The following is a 21,660-nucleotide window of genomic DNA, read 5'->3' on the forward strand; positions in this document are numbered from 1 at the left end:
TGCAGTGGAGGGAGGGGAAGAGCTGGGCTGGTTGTGTGGTGCAGTGGGGGGAGGGGACGAACTGGGCTGGGTTTGGGATGCAGTGGGGGAAGGGGAGATTTTGAAGCTGGTGAAGTCCACATTGATACCATTGGGCTGCAGGGTTCCCAAGCAGAATATGAGTCGCTGTTCCTGCAACCTTCAGGCGGCATCATTGTGGCACTGCAGGAGGCCCATGATGGACATGTCATCTAAAGAATGGGAGGGGGAGTGGAAATGGTTTGCGACTGGGAGGTGCAGTTGTTTATTGCGAATCGAGCGGAGGTGTTCTGCAAAGCGGTCCCCAAGCCTCCACTTGGTTTCCCCAATGTAGAGGTAGCCACACTGGGTACAATGGATGCAGTATACCACATTGGCAGATGTGCAGGTGAACCTCTGCTTAATATGGAAAGTCATCTTGGGGCCTGGGATAGGGGTCAGGGAGGAGGTGTGGGGGCAAGTGTAGCATTTCCTGCGGTGGCAGGGGAAGGTGCCGGGTGTGGTGGGGTTGGAGGGGAGTGTGGAGCGAACAAGGGAGTCACGGAGAGAGTGGTCTCTCCGGAAAGCAGACAAGGGTGGGGATGGGAAAATGTCTTGGGTGGTGGGGTCGGATTGTAGATGGCGGAAGTGTCGGAGGATGATGTGTTGTATCCGGAGGTTGGTGGGGTGGTGTGTGAGAACGAGGGGGATCCTCTTTGGGCGGATGTGGCGGGGGCGGGGTGTGAAGGATGTGCTGCGGGAAATGGCGTTCTGGACCACTGTGGGGGGAAAGTTGCGGTCCTTGAAGAACCCGGACATCTGGGATGTGCGGGAGTGGAATGTCTTATCGTGGGAGCAGATGCGGCGGAGGCGGAGGAATTGTGAATAGGGGATGGAATTTTTGCAGGAGGGTGGGTGGGAGGAGGTGTATTGCGGGAGGGTGGGTATTAGCTTAGCTGTCAGTTTCTGTTATCACTCCCTAGATTGTTATATACAAAGCTCTAAGTCCCTGTATAGCCCCAGGACCAGTTTTCAGTCCTCGTATGCACAAGCTCCCCACCCCCAAATCCCGTGTACTAACAGAGCCAGCACTTACTTTCGGCCGTTTCCACTCAAAACTAACTGCCGGCTTCTCGCTGTAAAACAGGGAAGACTCGTCCGCTGGGAATTCTGGATCCTCATATAAAACTCCCTGCGTTAGGCACTGATTTTTCAGCTCCTGGTAGGTGGCTTTTTTTGCCTTCACCCCGATGGTCCCTCGGTCTTTCACTGCCTTCTTTTTCTGGGAGCCCCCACTCGCCGAGCTGAACACATAAGGCATGTTTGGCAGTCACAAGTAAAGCTGAGGCAACGACTGCAGGAGCTGAAGAGAATCTCTGAACAAGTTGTTGGTTCACCCGTCTGTGTAAAGTTTCACCTGCTCTGGAATGTCCTGTACAATTCCACCTCTCTGCACATTAACTCCACCCTTAGAGGGCTTCTCCTCTCACTTCTATTGTCACTGCCAACTCTAAAACTGACACACCCTCATCAAATATTTCAGTAACTCCCATTTAGACCAGTCTGACACCCCCAGGAATTTATGCAGCTCATCCAACCTCGGGTCTGCATTGATTGTTCAAGCCTTCCTTATATTTGGACTCAACTATTCCAACACTCACCTGGCCAGCATCCTGTGTTTTATCCCCAGCAGCCTATTAGCTTGCACCAAATCCTGTTAGCCCATCATCACCCCTTGGCCTTCACTGGTTCCCAGTCTGAGAATACCTCAACATTAAATTTCCCATCCTTTTCTTCAATTTCTTCCCATGGCCGGTCCCATCCCACCGCAATCTCCTCCAGTCATACAAGCCTCTGGGATATCTGTGTGCTACCAATTCTGGCTCAAATCTTTCGCATGCATGTTTCAGACTGGGGATTGTGATGGTTGAGGGTACCATCTCCTGACTGACAAGGAATCTCTCCTGGTCTTAACACCCACCATTATCATAATGTTGGAAGGATTTGCATGTTAATGTATGACTTGTTTGGCTATATTATGAACTCAGCTTCCTCGGCCACCAAGTCCTGAACCCAGAGCTACTAACTCAGAGGCAAGAATGATCACTGGACCTGAAACGTTAACTCTGCTTTATCTTCATAGATGCTGCCAGACCTCATGTGTTTCTACAGTAAATTCTATTTTTGTTTCAGATTTCCAGCATCTGCAGTTCTTTATTTTATTTTAGACCTACATCCTAACTATGTGTATGTGAATGGTCTGCAAATTCTGTGATTGGACAGTAGCATATGAATGCCTTTAGTGTTCAAATGAAACTTTTTATCCACATACTTTCAGCAGTCATATTTGTCTGATTTAAACAGGTCTGTTAGCCTCCAGCCTTGGACACATGAGAATTTGATGTGACTGCATTCCCTGCAAATGCTGTTATCTTACAACAAGGCTTCACAGGAATACTGCACATCCAGAATGATTCACAGGCAGGTTATAATAGGGAGGGCCTTTGATTATATCTTACTCACAGAATGTTGTGCCATTGGGAAATAAAAACTTGCTCAACCAGGCCATGCAGAACAACTTGCTACGGCCCCTCAGATTTGGGAGTGCCTAGTAATGCAAGAGACCTGAAAGAATTGCTGCTGTTTCTGTGAAACTGCTTTGTCCTGAACATCCTGAAACTATTCATTAATTTCATTCCTTTCCATCTGTAGGATCTCTAGTGAACACCCAATGACAGAAAAGAGAAAAAAACTGACCTTCTTGCCTGTGATCCTAGTTGTTGAGCTGAGGCATTGCTTCACAGTAAGTGCATGAGAAAGTTACATTTTGCAGTGAGGCTGTAGCAAAATCCTTGGGAAGTCAAGAATATCACTTCATCATTGCCAAAGTCTTCAATATCTACTTGAATGTTGTTTTATGAGAGTCGTAGAGACTTACTGTACAGAAAAAGGCCCACAAGCCCATTGCATCCATATTGGTCAAAAACAGCAACCTAACTATTCCAAGACAACGAAGTGTAGAGCTGGATGAACACATCAGGATGAACACAGAACCTAACTATTCGAATCTTATTTTATAGCACTTGCCCATAGCCCTTGTTTACCTTGGCATTGAAGTTTGCACATATGAATACTACTTAAATGCTATGTGGATTTCCACCTGTACAACCTTTGCAGATAATGAATTTCAGATTCCCACCACCCTTTAGGTGAAAATTCTTTCCCTCCCATCTCATCTAAACCTTCTGCCCTTAACCTTAAATCCATGTCACCATTAATTGATACCCCTATCAATGGAAAAATTTTCTTCCAGTTTTACCCATCTATGTCCCTCATCATTTTATACAATTCAAACATGTCCCCTGTCAATCTCTTATGCTCTAAGGAAAACAATTGCAGTCTATCTGATCTCTCTTCATAACTGAAACTCTCCAATCCAGGTAACATCCTGATAAATCTCCTTTATACCCTCTTCAAGGCTATCATATCCCTCCTATAATGTGGATTCCAGAACTGCACACAATACTGTGGCTGTGATCTAAACAATTTTTTTATACAGCTCCAATGTAACCTTCCTGCTCTTAAACTGAATGCATTGGCTAATAAAGGCAAATATATCATATGCCTTCTTATCCATTTTATCCATCTATTTTGATACCTCACTCAGCAGCCCATTTATTTCAAACTCTTCCAGTCATCAGTTACTGAAGCAGTCCATGTCTAAGTGCAGAAAGGTTTGGAAAATATCCAGGTTTGTGCTGACTTAGTGCTAATTTACATTCATGTAAAGCAAGTGCCAGAAGATGGTGGGAATCTGGAATCTACTGCCTGGAAGGGTGGTACCATCTCTAACAACAGAGAATATATCATCATCCTCTTGACATTCAATTGTATTGCCATTGCTGAATTCCATACTTCCAATGACCTGAGGGTTACTATTAACCACAACATAAATATAATGGCTACAAGAACAGGTCAGATCGTAGGAAGCAGGTAAGTCATCTCCTGACTCTCTGAAGCCTGTCCATCATCTGTAATGCAAAAGTCAACAGTGTGATGAAATACTCAACATCATTCAGGACAAAGCAGTCCACTTGATCAGCACCATCAACTCGGTCCACCTCTAAAGGTCAGCTGCAACAATGTGTACCATCTACAAATTAAACAGTGGAAATTCGCCAAAGGTCCTTAGACTGAGCTTTCCAAACCCATGACCACTACCACCTAGAAGGTCAAGGATAGCAAATAAATGGGAAGACCACCACCTGCAGGTTCCCATCCAAGCCACTCACTATTCTGACTTAGGTAAATATGACCGGCTAAACTTCATAGCCCCAAAGTGAGGCCCAACCGGAATTAGTTTGTGAACAGTGACGGTTTCACTATCTGTGTTCTGTGCACCCAAAGTCTTTTTCTCTCCCAGACCCTTCCTACCATTGATGACCAGCAGGGGGAGACATCTGCCACTTCAAAATTAGAATGCAAAGTGTAACTGACGCAAACTGACTAACATCAGCAATATAAAAAAAACTAACATGAAACCATTAAAGTTCATTTTCATTAATGAAATTAGATTAGATTGTATTCCCTACAGTGTGGAAACAGGCCCTTCAGCCCAACAAGTCCACACCGCCCTTGGAGCATCCCACCCAGACCCATCCCCCTATAACCCACACACCCCTGAACACTACGGGCAATTTAGCATGGCCAATCCACCTAACCTGCACATCATTGGACTGTGGGAGGAAACCGGAGCACCCAGAGGAAACCTACACAGACACGGGGAGAATGTGCAAACTCCACACAGGCAGTTGCCTGAGCTGGAATCGAACCCAAGTTCTAGCCAGAATTTGTGCCTTACCTCCAGGTTTTCCAATGAGACACTGAACTGATACTCTTCTGCCTTCTCGTTACCCTGTGGCATTACTCTGAAAGACAGAATGGAAGTTCTCTCTCAGGGATAATAGGAACTGCAGATGCTGGAGAATCTGAGATAACAAGGCAGAGAGCTGGATGAACACAGCAGGCCAAGCAGCATCAGAGGAGCAGGAAAGCTGATGTTTCAGGCCTAGACCCTGCTTCAGAAAATTGACTGAGGTTTTTCTGGAAGGAGGAGGGTAACTTCTTCAGTGTAGGCATCCTTAGAAGAGGCTTTGCAGTGGGGTTAAAATTGTTTCAGAGATAGTAGGAACTGCAGATGCTGGAGAAAATTTTCTGAATAAGTGTCTAGGCCTGAAATTTCAACCTTCCTGCTCCTCTGATGCTGCTTGGCCTACTGTGTTCATCCAGCTCTACACCTTGTTACCTCGGAAGTTCTGTCTAATTCCTTGGCCAGTATTTATCCTTCAACCAACATCACAAAAATACAGACTGTCCAATCACATCTTATTGCTGGTTTTGGGAATTTTCTGTGCAAATTCAATGCTGCAACTCCTAAAGAGTGATGAGACTTAGAGAAATACAGATTATAGAAGACATGACTAGTAAGTTTGCAGATGACACCAAAATTGGTGGTTTAGTAGATAGTGAAGAAGGTTATCTAAGATTACAAAGAGATCTTGATCAATTGGTTCAATGGGCTAAGAGCAGCAAATGGAGTTTAATTTGGATAAATGTGAGGTTTTTGGCGAAAAACAAACAAAATAGAACTTATATAATTAAAAGTAGGGCATTGGGTGGTGTTGTAAAACAGAGAGACCCAGGTGTTCAGGTATATAATTGTTTGATGTTTACATCACATATAGATAAGGTGGTTAAGAAGGCATTTAGCACACTTGCCTTCATTGCTCAGAACTTTTGAGTACATGAGTTAGAAATTTATGTTGAGGTTGTACAAGACATTGGTGAGGCCTCTTCTGGGAGACTGTGTCTAGTTCTGGTTGCCCTTTTACAGGAAGGATATTATTAAGCTGGAGAGGGTTCAGAAGAGATTTACCAGGATGTTACTGAGAATGGAGGATTTGAGTTATAAGGAGAGGCTGGATAGGCTGAGACTTTTTCACTGGAGCCTAGGAGGTTGAGGGATGACCTTATAGAGTCATAGAGCAAGGAAACAGACCCTTCCATCCAACGCGTCCATGCTGACCAGATATCCTAAATTTATCCAGTCTGATTTGCCAGTATTTGGCCCATATCCCTCCAATCCAGATGCATTTTAAATGTTGTAATTGTAGCAGCCTCCTGCACTTCCTCTGGCAGCTCAAAATCATGAGGGGTAGAGATAAGGTGAATGGCAGGTGTCTTTTCCCTAGAGTTAGGGATTTCAAGACTGGGGACTTTTTTTAAGGTCAGAGGAGAAAGATTTAAAAAAGACATGAGAGATAATTTTTTTAACCATAGATTGGTTCTTGTGTGGAATGAACTTCCAGATGAAATGGTGGACGTTGAAGTATTTAAAAGACATTTGGATAAGTACGTGAATAAGAAATGTTTGGAGAAATATGGGTCAGGTGCAGTCAGGTGGGTCAAGTTTAGTTTGGGATTCTGGTCAGCATGGGCTAATTGGACTGGAGGGTATGTTTCCATCCTGAATGACCATATAAACACTTCATTGGCTGTAAAGTCCATAAGACCATAAAACATAGCAGCAGAAGTAGACCATTCAGCCTATCGAATCTTCTCTGCTATTCACTGAGAACATGGCTAATCTGATAATCCTCAACTTCACTTTCCTGTCTTTCCCCATAACCCTGATTCTCTTACGATGAAAATACTGTCTATCTCAGAGGTACTTTGGAACAGCCTGGGGTTGGGTAAGGTGTTATATAAATGATATAATTCTTTCTTTCTTAGAGAAAATAAATGATCATTTCAGGAGTGGATATGGTTAACAGGATGACCCTCACAAACTATCCTGGCATCTTGGAGCCAATTGGGAATTTTATCAAATGGTATTGTTTAACATGGACAGCTTACTAGTTAATATTTAACTGAGAAGAGAAAAAATACCAGCATTTTATAAGGGATGAATCTGGACTGGTCAAATCAAAGCGCACTATTTCAGAAAAGGTAAGTGAATCTGTAAGTGAAACATAATGAGTTCACAGGTGTAGTTCTTCAAAGTCAGAGGCTCTATTTACGATGGACGCATTGTTTTTATTAAATGAGATTTCTGTTTTGGCTGATTTTTGATCATACATTGGGGATATGGACAAGTTCAAGCTACGATAGAGGCAAATCCAGGCACTGGTCAAACGTGACTGTTACAAATTACAGTCTATCTAATACAAGAGGAGTAGGCCTGTTGTTCAGTACAAGTAATCCCACCTCTGACTGAACTCATCCCTGAATTGTGGGTTGACACTCACTGGATATGGATGACCCTGTCTCTCACTATATGGGTTTCAGGAGCCTGGAAAAACCCTCCACTGTCTGGAGGATTAACTCTCTGACCCTCATCAACTGAGCTTTTGGTGGTCACATGCACAGATGGAGCACTGACACGGTGGATTCTCAGTCTGTTAAACAGTTTGTGCAACTTCTCCAACAGAGTGCAATGATATAATAACAGCCTTCTGATATGAAAATTATGTTTCAGAAGTGTGAGTAACTTTGATAGATCACATTTTTCTTATGCCTAAGGAAAACAGTTATAATTTGATATCAAGGTTAACAATCGGCTTCAGCTAATGCTGAAGCTAATAACGTGATTGATTGTGACACTGCCAAGTCTAGGTATCTTGCAGAGGTTCAGTTCGTGGGCAATGATTTATCTGATCGCCACAGTTGAAACTTCAGATGTTCCTCATGTTCCAGTGGCCATACATTCCCTGATCATGCTCATACACTTTGAGGGTTGTCCAGGTTTTCCCTGGAAGGTTGGAATCTGGAGTTTCACCATTCAGGTAAGTAATTAGGTTTGAGATTGGTGATGTTCACAGTCAACCATGAGATATGTCATCATGAGGTACCATTTTCATCAGACAAATGAATATGTTCCAGTAGGGACAGTGTGATTTCACACCTATGTGAAGTGTTTTCTGTGTTAATGGAGGTGCTTTGTTAGTTATCATTCAAAGGTAGACAAGGACAAACACTTCCCAGTAGAAACAGTGGAAGACTTGATAGTCAGGGGCCACAAGTTAAAGGTGATTTGGCAAAAGATTCAGAGATGGCATGTGGAAACATTTTTTAATAGAGAGAATTGTTAGGAAAGGTAACAGTTGCGGTCATAGCTTCTGAAAGGGATCTACTTGAAGGGAAAACATTTTCATGGGTATGAGGAAATGGCAAGTAATTGGGCAAATGGAACAGCTGTACTAAAAGTCTGGAACAGACAGTGTGGACTTGCTGGTCTTCTTTTGTGCTGGTTCATTCAGAAATATCCATCATATTTTATAGCTTTCAAAATTATTGCATTGGAGGGGCAGTGATGTAATGATGTACTGACAGCAAATGGCTTTGTGTGTACGTGAGAACTGAGTAACATGGGATTTGAGAGCTTTATATGTGGGGACTGAGGGCCGCGTACATGGGAACTGAGGGCCGCGTACGTGGGGACTGAGGGCCGTGTACGTGAGGACTGAGGGCCGTGTATGTGGGGACTGAGGGCCGCGTATGTGGGGACTGAAAGCTGTATATGTGGGGACTGAGAGCTCTGTATGTGGAAATGAGAGTTGTGTATGTGGGATGTGGGCACTGAGAGCTGTGTATGTGGAATTGTAGGCTGTGTACATGGGGAGTGAGGGCTGTGTACATACGGACTGAGGGCTGTGTACATGTATACTTGATTTTAAAATACTCATCCTCCTGTCCAAATACCAACATGGCCTCATCCCTTCTTTATCTCTGTTATCACTTTCAACCCTAGAACACTCTGAGAATATTTTCTTCTAAATCTAATATATTGCCCATCCCAATTTCCATGCCTGTGCCATTAGTGGTCAGGCCTTCAGCTGCCTCTGTCCACTCTTCACTTCTGCCCCCACCAAACCTCTCCACCTCACTTTCTTCATAAAAGCAAAAAGGAGCAGAACAAGGCCATTTGGTCCTTTGAGACTGCTATGCCAGTTGATAGGATCACAGCTGATCTGATTGTGGCCTCATCTATACTTTCCTGCCTGTCCCTCAGATCCTTTGGGTCTTCCTTGTCAGACCATTGAAAGTATGTCTACCTCAGCCCTGAATATACTCAGCGACTAACGTTTCCTCGAAGCTGATCAGCCATTTAGAGAGTCCACACACTGCGACTGGTATATGGATGCATCAACCTCCAGTTCTGCAAATTGCTGCTGCACACGGACCTTGTAGATCCATCCAGTGGTAGTACAAATGAGAGAGAACATGCAATCTCCATTCCGCCCTGGAGAAGAGAACCCCCTACACTAAAAACTAACCCTTTTATAGAAGAAATTCACTCTCATCTCTATCTTAAATGGGAGACTGTTTAATTGAAAACTTTGGCTTTTGATCTAGAAACCCCCTGGAGGAGAGACATCCTCTCAATACCCACCCTGTCAAGCCTGTCATATATGTTTCAATGAGATCATCTCTGATTTAAAATGGTCTATGAATCTCATTGACCCAGCCCTAGATCATGGTCCTAATATCTCTGTACATGGCTCTGTGTTGAGTTTTGTTTCTCAGTGCTCCTATTAAAAACTTTGAGAAGTTTTACTAGATTAAAGAAGTGACTGTAAATACAAGATAGTGAGTTAGTCTGTTAACTGATGGTCATTTTCCTTGTCTTATTCCAGCATTGGGTTGAAAAGTGGTTGAGCATGAAGTGGATCTTCTCCCTGCTCTGGATAGGAGCCCTCCTGCAATGGGGAACAACAAATCGGCCCTATATTCATCCTTTCAATTTGTTTTCCTGCAATCAAACTGAGGTCCAGGAAGAAATAGACCGAAACAACAGCTTCCTTTCTGACCCGAGTGGGTTTGATATTGCGAGTCCCATCAATAGGTCTGGACAGAGGTGGGAGGATGAGGTGCAATGGAAGCCCAGCCGTAGCAAAAGTTTCTCCTTACTCATTGTCCAGGAGAAAATGGGCAAAATCTGGTTTGCTAAGCTGAGTCCGCTGGAGGGTTCAGGGGTAACACTGATGGCCCCCTTCCATCTGTATGAGAGTCTGGCCACTCTGTCTCTGGGTGCTGGGGGGATCACTGCTCAGAACTTCCGTCACCACCTGGGACTCGTGGATTGTGGGTGCATTGGTGATCAGCATTCCTGGATCATGCGTTGGCAAGGCAGGCTGGTTAACCAAGACATCTTATCTCGGCATGAAGGCTTGCTGGAAACTGGCACCTGGATTGTTGTCAGGAAGGGCCTGCAACTCCGTCAAGCCTTCCTGTGGGAACTCCGATGGTTCTACCCCAGTGTGCAACTGAAAGCAGCCAACACCAGCCAGCCCCACATGGCCGAAGAGATGATCAACACATTCATCCGCAATGCAACTGCTGGCAGGGTCAATCGCCTGGTGAATGGCCTGAGCCCAAGCACAAACCTGGTGTTGGCCAGTTACATTCACTTTAAAGGTAAGAGCCACATTAATGAGCAAAAGAGATCAAAGGAGGGAAATGGCTTATGAGACATCATCTCCATATTCCCAACAAATACCAATCTTAGGAGGAAACTGAGGAAGCTCTACATTCCTGGTGTTGGGTCAGGTGGGTTGACCTTGGATGGTTTTATGTTGTGAGACTCACCAATATGAGACAGGGACTTAAAACATTAAATTATACAGACATAACGCATGGAATAGGCTTGTGTTCCTTCGGGCTTACAATCCTAATGGTTGACCTAATTGAGGCCCAGAATTCAGCTGCAGGCATGAATCACATCAGTTTTGAGAAGTGCCTTTTTGTGCCAAGTTTACATTCAACTTATTTTTTTATTACCAATGTAAAATCTGCCACAGAACAACACAATCAGGCAGTGCCGTAGAATGTACTTTATTTAAAGTTTTGGATTCAAAAGGGCTCCTTAATTATACTTGTGTGTTCAAGAGATCAGGTGTAATGCTGATGGACCCCTTCCATCTGTATGCCTGCCTGACCACTCTGTCTCTGGGGAGATCACTGCTGAGAACTTGCGTGACCACCTTGGACTTGTGGACCGCGGGTGCTTTGGTGATCAGCATTCCTGGATCATGCGTTGGCAAGGCAGGCTGCTCATCTAAACCATTTTATCTCTGCAAGAAGGCTAGCTGGACACTGGCACCTGGTTAGTTGTCTGGAAGGGCCTGCAATTCCATGAAAGCTAGTGCAACTTTGTTAAGAAAGCTGAAAATGTGCTTATCACAAAATATAAATTTTAGAAAGAGCCTAATATAAAATGACTGAAAATGATATATGAAACCATACAGAATCATTTAATTCTTGTGATAGCAAAAGCAACTGGAAGCATTGAATATGTCAAAGACATATTCTCCTGAAGCCAGGAGATTTTGTTGGCCATCACACTGCATTATGGGGAGTCACGCTGTTTCAAACAACACTCTAGAAGTCCAAAGCCATCCAGACCCCAACAACATTTCTGAAGATATGCTCTAGAACTTGCCACACTCCTAGCAAGCTGTTTCAGTGCTGCTAGAACACTCGCATTTAACCTACAATGTGGAAAATTGCCGAACATTTTCCTATCCATAAAAAGCAGGATGAAGCCAACTCTGCTGGTTAACACCCCACCAATTTACTCGCAATTATTAGTAGCATTAACAATGCTCATTTTGGCCCATCTATCTTCACGCACTTGATCAATGGCCATCCCTCCACCATAAGGGCAGAATTTCATGACTCCTCACGTACCAAAACTGTGTCTGTCCATATGCAGCAAGATCTGGACAAAATCAAAACTTGAACTGATAAGTGGCAAGTAATATTTGTGCCATACAAGTGCCAGGCAATTATCATCTCTCCTTGACATTCAACAGTATTATTGTTGAATCTCCCAACCTCAAGAACCTGGGAATTATCACTGACCAAAAACTTAACTGGATCAGTCATAAATACGATAACAGCAGATCAGAGTAAGTCAATTCTGTAGTGAATAACTTACTTATTAACACCTCAAAGCCTGTCCAAAATCCACTAGGCACCAGTCAGAAGTGTGATAGAACACTTTCCACATGTCTGATTGAGTGCATTTCTAAAAGGCTAAGAATATATAAATATTGCCTCAAGGTGACACAAAGAGCAGTAAGAAACGTGACAAGAAGCGACTCCCTGTGTGTAAAATGTAGCAGCTACACCATCGTATACGAAGAGTTCATTTCATTTTCTCCTCGTGGCTTCCTTCTCTCTCCACCTCCTCCTGTGGCCTCCCAACTATCCGCCCATGTCTTCTTGTCACTCCCCGGCAAAAAGGAGGCTAGCACCCAGTGCAGGCCTCTCTTGCCCCCTGCTGCAGGGTGTACTCACCCTTCTGCTTCCACTCCTGGCCTTTATCCCACTCCTGCTGGAATCCTAGGCTCTGCTGCCCCTCCCTGGCCCACTCACCAGTGGAGTGCGTGTTGACGTTGACACCACTGCATACGGAATGTGTTGTTATCATTGGTACATGTGCAGATGCTTCTTCAGACCTGTCTTGTTGCAGGCAGGAGACTTCATTGGCCATCACACTATGGAGAGTCACACTGTGTCAAACAACACTCTAGAAGTGCAAAGCCATCCAGACAAAGCAGTATGCTTGAATGGCACCCCATCAAACACCTTCAACATTTACTCCCTTTCACCACTGAGGCAGCAGTGTGTACCATAAATAAGATCCACTGCAGCAACTGACCTAGACTCCTGTAAGAACACCTTCTAAATCCATGAACTTTCCAATATAGAGGGATAAGATCTGCAAATGCCTGTGAAGACTACCACCTGTAGGTTCTATTCCAGACCACACATCCTCTTGACTTGGAACTATACTGTCATTTCTTCATGATCACCTGGTCAAAATCTCTTCTGGGGAGGTGGTGGATGTAGTGGTAATGTCACTGGACTAGTAATCCAAACCCCTAGGCCAGTGCTCTGGGGACATGGATTCAAACCCCACCATCGTAGATAGTGATATTTGAATTTAATTTTAAAAAAACTGGAACAAATAGATCGTCCAATGTTGGCATGTAACGATTGTTAATTGTCAGAAAAATCTATCTAATACTTTTTAGGGAAGGCAACAGCCATCCTGGCATACATTTGACTCCAGAACCGAAGCAATACAATTGACTCTTAAGTGCCCCTCTGGGCAACTAAAAATGGGCAATAAATGTTGGCCTAGCCAGCAATGTCCAAATCCCATGATGCTCTGCCTCTGAGCATGAGCCTGGGCCTCTGGATTAATAGTCCAGCATCAGTGCTGCTATACCACCACCTCTTCCAACCTACTCCTCCTCCTTTCTTATGTAGTCTTGTAGTGTAGAAACTGAGGTTAATGCAAAGCCCTAAGGTTTTTTTTGTTAATATGAGGAAAGGTTAAGCAAACTGAGCCTACTCTCATTGGAATTTAGAGTGAAAAATGAAGTAATTGAAACAAATAAGATTCTGACGGGCCTTGGCAGGATAAATGTTGGGAAGATTCATAACTACGGGGCTAGGTTTCAAAATAACTTTCCCCTCCCCCCACCCCCTCTTAAGACAGCAATGAGGAGGAATTTCTTCTTTTCAAAGAGTCATGAAGCTTTGGAACTTGCTACCCAAGACAGCTGTGGATGAAGGATCTCAGACTACATTTAAGGCTGAGCTTGACAGATTTCTGAACTCTATGGGAGCTAAAGGTTCTATGGAAAGGCAGAAAAGGGAGTTAAAACTATACCCATAACCGTGATCTCACTGAATGGTGGAACAGGATTGAGAAGCCTGTTTTCTATACTCTAATGCAGTGAGAAAAAAGGGAAAGTGGTAAAATTGCTACAAAATAGGTTAAGGAATAGACTCCTCTTCTCCATCCCACCCAGAATTGTGGTACATGTTGTACTTGGATGGAAGCTCTCCAGGGTTCAGTACTAGAATGACTCCCGTTTTTGATAATCCTTAATGACTTGGACTTTGGGGGTATAGACTATAGTGTTGAAATTTGCAAATGTTGCAAAACTTGGAACGTCAGAAACATTGAGGAATGAAAAGTTACAATGCAAGCTAAATGATTGCTATTTTACAGGGGCACATGAACACAGATACCTGGGATTAGGATGTTTGTTCAAAAATCTTTTAAGATGTTAACAAAACAGTTAACAATATATAAGGGATCCTAGTTATTATAAGTAAAGGCAGAGATTACAAACATCAAGCAATTATAGGAAGGCAGTGTGTGACGATGCTGTGGCTTTAAGAGGTTATTTTGTCCTTTTTTAAAAGAGAGGATTTAAGACAGAGATGATAAGCTAGCTAGTGAAGACCCATAAAGTAAACAGCTTGGGAGGCCCTGTCGTTTTTTTTTAAGTTCAAACAATAGAAGCAGCCTGGGTGGGTATGGTCATCTCTCAAAAACCAGGATTTCTCGATTTTAGTGTTTTTTTTAGCTTTAAGCAGTTACTGTTGGAGCCTCAACAGGGCAGAAGCTGCTGGGGTTTTGAAGAAGTAGAAGTTATCTTTTCCCTCTCTTGGTTACAGGTAGGAGCTGGAGTTTCTCTCTGATACTGGGTTACCTATGAGACAAATCTATTTTTTTGAATTTGCCTTTTTGCCAAAGAATGTGTTTATGGGATGTTACTATATTGGAACAGTTAATTATTAATAGTTACTCTGTCTATTATTCTGTTAATTCCCAATAGAGTTGTTATTCTAAATTCCTATTTCTTTGGTTGTATTATAATTATGGTGTTTAAATTGTATTATGCTTAATGTCGAGTAGTTTGACCAATCGAATTGTAACTGGAACACAGCACATGATATTTGCCTTTAAAATAAGAAACAGTTGGGGTCTACGCTACCTTCTTAAAATATTTTGAGGGAATCTGGTCTGGTCCATAACATGTGGCACAGTTGTAATGTCACTGGAACAGTAATCCAGGCCAGGCCAGTGACATTCATATGCTATAAACAAATAAAATAAATGCTCTGGGGAAATGAGTTCAAGTCCCACCTTAGCAGCTGGTGGAAATTAAATCCAACCTATTAATAAACCTGGACTATAAAAAGCTTAGAGCGACCACTGAACCAACAACAATTGTTGTAAAAACCATTTGGTTTACTAACATTCTTTAGCAAAGGATATCTGCCATCCTTAGCTGGTCTGGTGCATATGTTATTTTGGATTCACAGCAATGCCACTGACTTTTAACTTCACTTGAAATGGCTGAGTAATCCCTTCAATTCAAAGACAATTAGGAAGGGGCAACAAATGCTGGTGATCTTGCCAATGACACCCACATCCCATAATAATGGTCTCGTAAATATTAGCTTAGTCCTAGCTAGTGTATAATTATCTGGTAGATAAATGTTGGCACCCTACATTGATTAATTGTACAGGACTGTGAATCTATAATGATATATCTTTTGGCTCTGACATTAATCCAAGGTCCATCATCCCCCTGAGGTGGATATAGAAGTTCCACTGGAAGAGGAGAGCAGGTCAGCCTTCCCAATTACTGCCCAACATTTATGAGTCAAGATGTAGAAGATGACTTTGAAGTACAAGAGTTTCCCTCTTTCCAATCATCTAGATTTCCAGACAGGGAGGTTAGCTTAGAGTCCGGGATAAGCCCTCTTTGAGGACAGAAACTACATCTTGGAGAGATGCAACTAATTTTGTGGGAAAGCTAGATAATTGATGGTGTTGATACAGTGTTTCTTTCACAACCTGTGCAAACATTACCTTTACTTCTCAGGCAAGTGGAAGAACAGATCGCAGTGTCATGGATCAGAATTTCAAGACTTCTTCAATGATGGGAGGAGTAAAGTCCATGCCCCTATGACAACCTGGTGTGGCAAGTTGCAGTACAAGATTGATCCTACATACACAATGATTAAACTCCCATTGATTGGAACAGCATACATCATACTTGTCCAGCCAGTACAACCAGATACGCTGGAGAGCATTGAATCCACCCTAGATGTTAACTCAATTATACTTAAATCTGGGTAATTATAGAAGTAGTTACTTAATTATTTGACACATTGAATCAATGCAACAGAGATAGGTCTATTCACTCAAACAGTCTACGCTGGTGTTTATGCTTTAAATCTTATTCACCTCATCCTATCAGCACCACCTTCTGTTCCTTTCTCCCATTTGTGCTTTTCCACCTTGGTATTTATCTCTGCAATTTGCCTCTTTGTTGGAGAGTGTCTAAGCATATTGGTTATGTGAACATTCAGAAAACTTTTGATAAAGTTTCTCATGAGAGTCTGTTTTCTTATGCTGAAGCTCATAGGTCTGAAACCAAATTAGTCAGGAAATTAGCTGAATGTCAGGAAACAGAGCAGGGATAATGGACAGGTACTACAATTCGCAGGATGAGACTAGAGGAGTTCTACAGGAATCTCTGTTGGGTCTCAACTATTCACTGTAATCATTTACAACTTAGATGATGTGATAAAAAGCCACATTTATCAATTTAGTAAAGGTCCAAGATAGGCTGTAATTGTAAGCAGTGTCACTGAAAGCATATTTACAAAGAGATGTTAATAAATTAAGCGAATAGACAACTTGGAGCTCACTGCCCATGAGGGTGGTGGAAGCAGACACAAGCAATGAATTCAAAAGGAAATTGGATGGATATAGGTTTGCTGGTTTATGGGAATGGGATAAAAAGATTGGTCCATGCAGATCTGGTTATGGAATTGACAAGCTAAATGAGCTCCTTCTATGTCTTAAATGACTCTATGACCCAGTTCTGTTGGTCTCTGAATAGTTGGAGATGTGGTGTATAATCATACTTTTGCATTAAGACCTCGCTGATGTTCTGATGCATTGACTGTATGGAAACTGCCTGAGAGGTTGAAATTCTGATGTTCAATTCCCTTTTCCTTCAGGCTTTCAAAATAAGTTCAAACATTTCAAACTCACCTATCTGGATTGTTACCGAGGAAATGTTTGACACATTAAGGCCATGTCTACCTCCTGGGAAACTATATAACTGACCCCACTCCACAAAACCTCAAACTAAACACCCCCTGATGAACAACCCCCAAGCCCGACTTAAGATACTACCCTAATCTTCCCGACTTCAATCACACCACCTGACTGTCCCCAAGCTGACCTGACTGGCCCCCAACATGACAATCTCTTCTGATCTAATGAGACTATCACCTGAACCACCTATTCAGCTTCCATTCTTCCCATTTATGACCCTGCCAATCTATCCTACCCACCTGCACCCTACTCCCTTATGCATATTCCTCATCCACCACACACCTTTACTCAAATTAGTCAACCACCAGATACCCTATACCCATTTAGTCACAATCCACCTCCTACCCACTTACATCATCATCCGTCCTAATCTTTACCAATGTGCCTCATTCCTTACCCTCTTACCTCATTCACACACATTCATGAATGCACTGAAAAGCTGGTCAGCATGTTTGAGAATGAATTACCAAAATACATTCAAAAAATGTGGGCCTGTCTTTCGTCCTTTGACGATCCAGCACTATGATAAAAAACTCAATTTCAGAGCTTTACTTTGTATTTCTGAAGTGACTGGCATCACAAGTCCAGGCCAAAAATGTGGATCCTGTCAGGATAGAAGAATAAGAGCGAGAGTGGCCATCCAACAATGATTGAAGATTCCAGAAGCTTTGGACTTGCATCTCTAAAACTAAAGCAAATTCATTTCAATGTAGGTAAATGTTAAGTCACCCACTTGGGATCTAAAAAGGAAAGAACAGGACACTCTGTAAATAATGAAAATCTAGAAACAGCAGAGGTCCAAAGAAACCTGGGGGTCCAGGTACACATCAATGAAGTGTAAAGAACTGATACAGAGAATAAACAAAAACGCTATGGGAATGTTTGCCTTTATATCTGGAGAACAAAAGGACAAGGGGATAGAAATCGTACTTCGGCTACATAAGAGGACTGGTTAGACCACCCCAGTTCTGTAATTAGTTTTGGACAACACACCTTAAGGAAGGATGTACTGACCTTGAATTGCAGTATACATTTACAAGATTTATATCTGCATTCCAAGGGTTGTATGTTATAAAAGCTCAATTAGAACAACCTGTTTCAAGATGTTGAAAGGGAGCAGATTCCAGAAGGGATCCAGGTTGGGATCAGAGACTGAACTTCCAGAAGTCATGTTCGGAAACACTTCTGCTGTCAAAAGGTGGTAGAAATTTGGAATTTTATTCCACAAATGACACAAGATACAATATCAATTGTCAATTTTAAGATTGAGGTTTATAAATTTATTTGTTAGCCAGTGGTACTAAGGGATCAGAAAAAAGGCAATTTGGTCACAGGTCAGCCTCAATATAACTGAATCTGAAACAGGTTCAAGGGGCTAAATAGCCATCTCTTGCTCCAAAAATCCAAGAGTCCTCATCTGTTCAATCTAGCCTGATAGCTACAACCTCCTAGTTGCTATGAATATAATGATTTTTTAACGTACCTTCTAATTTGCACGAATAGCCTTTTTATTATTAAGGCAGACTATTCATAACGCTTTAAGTAACATTCTGCCAAGGTAGAAATTTAACACAACTTTTGCTTTTCAATTCTGTGCTTCCAGAAATGATTCCTATTATTTGATTTACATTTTGCCTTAATTAACCGTATTGCTACTTCTCGTGCTGTAAGTATGTGTACCCAAGATCAAATTTGAGTCTCTTCCCATTGTTATTTTCTAAAGAATATATGGCTTTTTATCCTTCTGCCAAAACATTTCAACATTTATTTAAAAATAGTTACAAAAGACAACTCCTGTGACAAAGTATAGAGGAAATTGGACATGGTGGGCAGAGTACAATAAAGTTGAAGTCTTGGAGGAAATTACTGCAGATGCTGGAATCTGCACTGAAAACAACAAATGCTGGGGATCACAGTGGGTCAGACAGCATCCATGGAGAGAGAGATTTGCAGCCTGTGTTAGGAAAGGCCTGATCTTTCATTCAAATGAAGTTGGTAGAATTTGATATCAAGCAGGCTTATAAAGAACATCCAACAAGATACTATCTTACATCCTGAACCATGTCCAATATCACCTCCAGAAAGTTTCTTTGAAAATGATGTCTTTTTTTTAGGCAATGGGGATGATACACTCTTTTCTTCTTGCAATCATCCCACAGGATTGTAAAGCTTGTCTTGCCACAGTTCAAATGGAACAGTACATATGATGTGAGGGAACTTTACCAAAGGATGAACCTGCCAGATATGTTGAGCGGTCGAGCGAATTTCTCTAGATTAAATAATGAACAAAATCTAATACCAGACCAGGTAAGGGAGCAGTGTGACTAACAGATAACCAAATGGCACTCTTGTTAGTGTTCCTGATAGTGACTCAAGCATGAAGTCACTTCTGACATGACAAGCTAATTCTGGTCTACAACGTGATAAGGTAAACCCCTCTCCAGCCACTAAACTCGGTCTGAACGAGTTTGTTTTCGTCGTCAGGGTTTAACCTGACCCTGAAATAAGCTTCTGATCCCATGTTATCTCCCATTATCAAGACATCTCTATAACTTTGCCCTGTCTCAACTCATTGGTTGCAAAAACACTCATCCGTGCCTTAGTTACCTTTAAGCTTCCTTCACCAAATTTCCTGCGTTTTGTTTTTAGGTAATTCAACATGTTATTTTTGAAGTGATGGAAGATGGAGAGAAGTCAACCACTCCAGGATATGTTCCATTCAGTAACACAACCATCGCAACGGAGATTCGGATAGACAAACCTTTCTTTTTCCGAGTCTTTGATGGAATATTGAATGATCTACTGCTTCTTGGCAGAGTAAAGAAACTTCACTGAAAACCAGAATTTAAAATATTTTTATGAATGCTCAAAGGAAGATTTACCTATTTTAGTTAAACATTTCTGGGAAAGGCCAGTACTAGGAGAAAATAGGATTGCAGTAGACATTCCTGCAAAAGGGATAGAAGCAACCGCAGCTAAAAATTGATGAGCTGAGTGGCCTCCTTTTAAGAGCACTTTCCATTATTGGTTTTAGTTTTGAATCAGAACAGATCATAGCAATCTATAAATAAATAAATAACCCCCACTTAGAAAGTAATCAAGTTATGAAGGTATTCTCAAAATTGCAAACATTGATAATATTTTAAAAATCTTATCAGCGCTCATTACCTTGGAACCTATACTATTACAACTGTAATTTTTCTCATATAACAAAAGTTGTCCGTGAAAATTGGTTAGGTGCAATTGCACCCTCCCTCCAGCGAAGGTGCTCTCCAAAGCTGACCATTCTTTGCTGAGTGATCTAACAGAGCCTTCAGGGACCCCAACCTCAAACCTCAACCCCAAAGGGAAAACATGATTTGTGATGGAGAAAGTAGCCCTGGTTGTGAAGAATGAAAGATTGAATCCATCTTTCTCCTCTATCCACTTGTGGGATTGTAACCCAGATCGTGTCTTTTGATGGGGTGGGGGGGTTAGTGGTGGGAAGTGAAGATGATTTACCTCAAAATAATCCTGAACAACCGGGAAGGTTTACGACCACAAAATTAGAGCTAAGCCCTTCAGGGGGTGATGTCAAGGAGCAGTTTTTCCACAAACATTGATGAAAATCTGTTGAAATTGGGAGGTGAGGTAAATAAATGGAAAATTTTAAAAATGCAAGTGTGATGGATTTTTGTTACTAAAGGATATAATATGATAGAGTCAAAGTGAGGAAGTGGAGTTAAAGCACAGATCAATTCTGATCTAAATTAATCTTGGAATGTGCTCAAGAAGCTGAATACATTGTACTGTGATCTTACTTCTAAAATTTCTCCAATGGATATGGGCATCACTGGCTTGACTAGCCTTTATTTCTCATTACTAATTGTCTCGAAAAGCTACTGCTAAGCTGTCTTCTTGAGGTGCTGCAGTGTGTTGGGTGTGGGAGCAGGAAGTGCTGTTAGGATAATAAAATGTGAGGCTGGATGAACACAGCAGGCCCAGCAGCATCTCAGGAGCACAAAAGCTGATGTTTCGGGCCTAGACCCTTCATCAGAGAGGGGGATGGGGTGAGGGTTCTGGAATAAATAGGGAGCGAGGGGGAGGTGGACCGAAGATGGAGAGAAAAGAAGATAGGTGGGGAGGAGAGTATAGGTGGGGAGGTAGGGAGGGGATAGGTCAGTCCAGGGAAGACGGACAGGTCAAGGAGGTAGGATGAGGTTAGCAGGTAGGAGATGGAGGTGCGGCTTGGGGTGGGAGGAAGAACAGGTTAGGGAAGCAGAGACAGGCTGGACTGGTTTTGGGATGCAGTGGGTGGAGGGGAAGAGCTGGGCTGGTTGTGTGGTGCAGTGGTGGGAGGGGACGAACTGGGCTGGCTTTGGGATGCAGTGGGGGAAGGGGAGATTTTGAAGCTGGTGAAGTCCACATTGATACCATAGGGCTGCAGGGTTCCCAAGCGGAATATGAGTTGCTGTTCCTGCAACCTTCGGGTGGCATCATTGTGGCACTGCAGGAGGCCCATGATGGACATGTCATCTAAAGAATGGGAGGGGGAGTGGAAATGGTTTGCGACTGGGAGGTGCAGTTGTTTATTGCGAACCGAGCGGAGGTGTTCTGCAAAGCGGTCCCCAAGCCTCCGCTTGGTTTCCCCAATGTAGAGGTAGCCACACTGGGTACAA

At 42.6% G+C, this 21,660-nt stretch overlaps 2 protein-coding genes across 6 annotated transcripts in view; one reads left to right on the top strand and one right to left on the bottom strand.

The window, feature by feature from the left end:
* The window catches only part of capn9 (calpain 9), a 77,079-nt gene extending 75,593 nt beyond the window's left edge, over positions 1 to 1,486 (bottom strand). The window contains exon 1 of the mRNA XM_059645535.1: positions 1,094 to 1,486. Within this exon, the coding sequence (XP_059501518.1) occupies positions 1,094 to 1,318 (225 nt within the window). The 5' untranslated portion in view covers positions 1,319 to 1,486. The remainder of the gene's footprint in view (positions 1 to 1,093) is intronic.
* agt (angiotensinogen) lies at positions 995 to 20,816 on the top strand. Of its 5 annotated transcripts, XM_048531699.2 has the most exons (6): positions 995 to 1,219; positions 2,710 to 2,800; positions 9,693 to 10,473; positions 15,756 to 16,008; positions 19,162 to 19,309; positions 19,652 to 20,815. In XM_048531699.2, the coding sequence occupies exons 2-6, from the start codon at positions 2,729 to 2,731 to the stop codon at positions 19,835 to 19,837; spliced, it is 1,440 nt and encodes a 479-aa protein (XP_048387656.1). In that variant the 5' UTR covers positions 995 to 1,219; positions 2,710 to 2,728; the 3' UTR covers positions 19,838 to 20,815. The 5 variants fall into 5 exon arrangements, with proteins under 5 accessions (XP_048387656.1, XP_048387657.1, XP_059501519.1 ...); XM_048531700.2 differs by lacking the exons at positions 995 to 1,219; positions 2,710 to 2,800 and adding an exon at positions 6,908 to 7,005 and having other exon boundaries at positions 19,652 to 20,811; XM_059645536.1 differs by lacking the exons at positions 995 to 1,219; positions 2,710 to 2,800 and adding an exon at positions 6,996 to 7,017 and having other exon boundaries at positions 19,652 to 20,812.
* The last annotated feature ends 844 nt before the right edge of the window (positions 20,817 to 21,660 follow it).

The sequence above is a fragment of the Stegostoma tigrinum genome, chromosome 4, assembly GCF_030684315.1.
Source record: "Stegostoma tigrinum isolate sSteTig4 chromosome 4, sSteTig4.hap1, whole genome shotgun sequence".
NCBI lineage: Eukaryota > Metazoa > Chordata > Chondrichthyes > Orectolobiformes > Stegostomatidae > Stegostoma > Stegostoma tigrinum.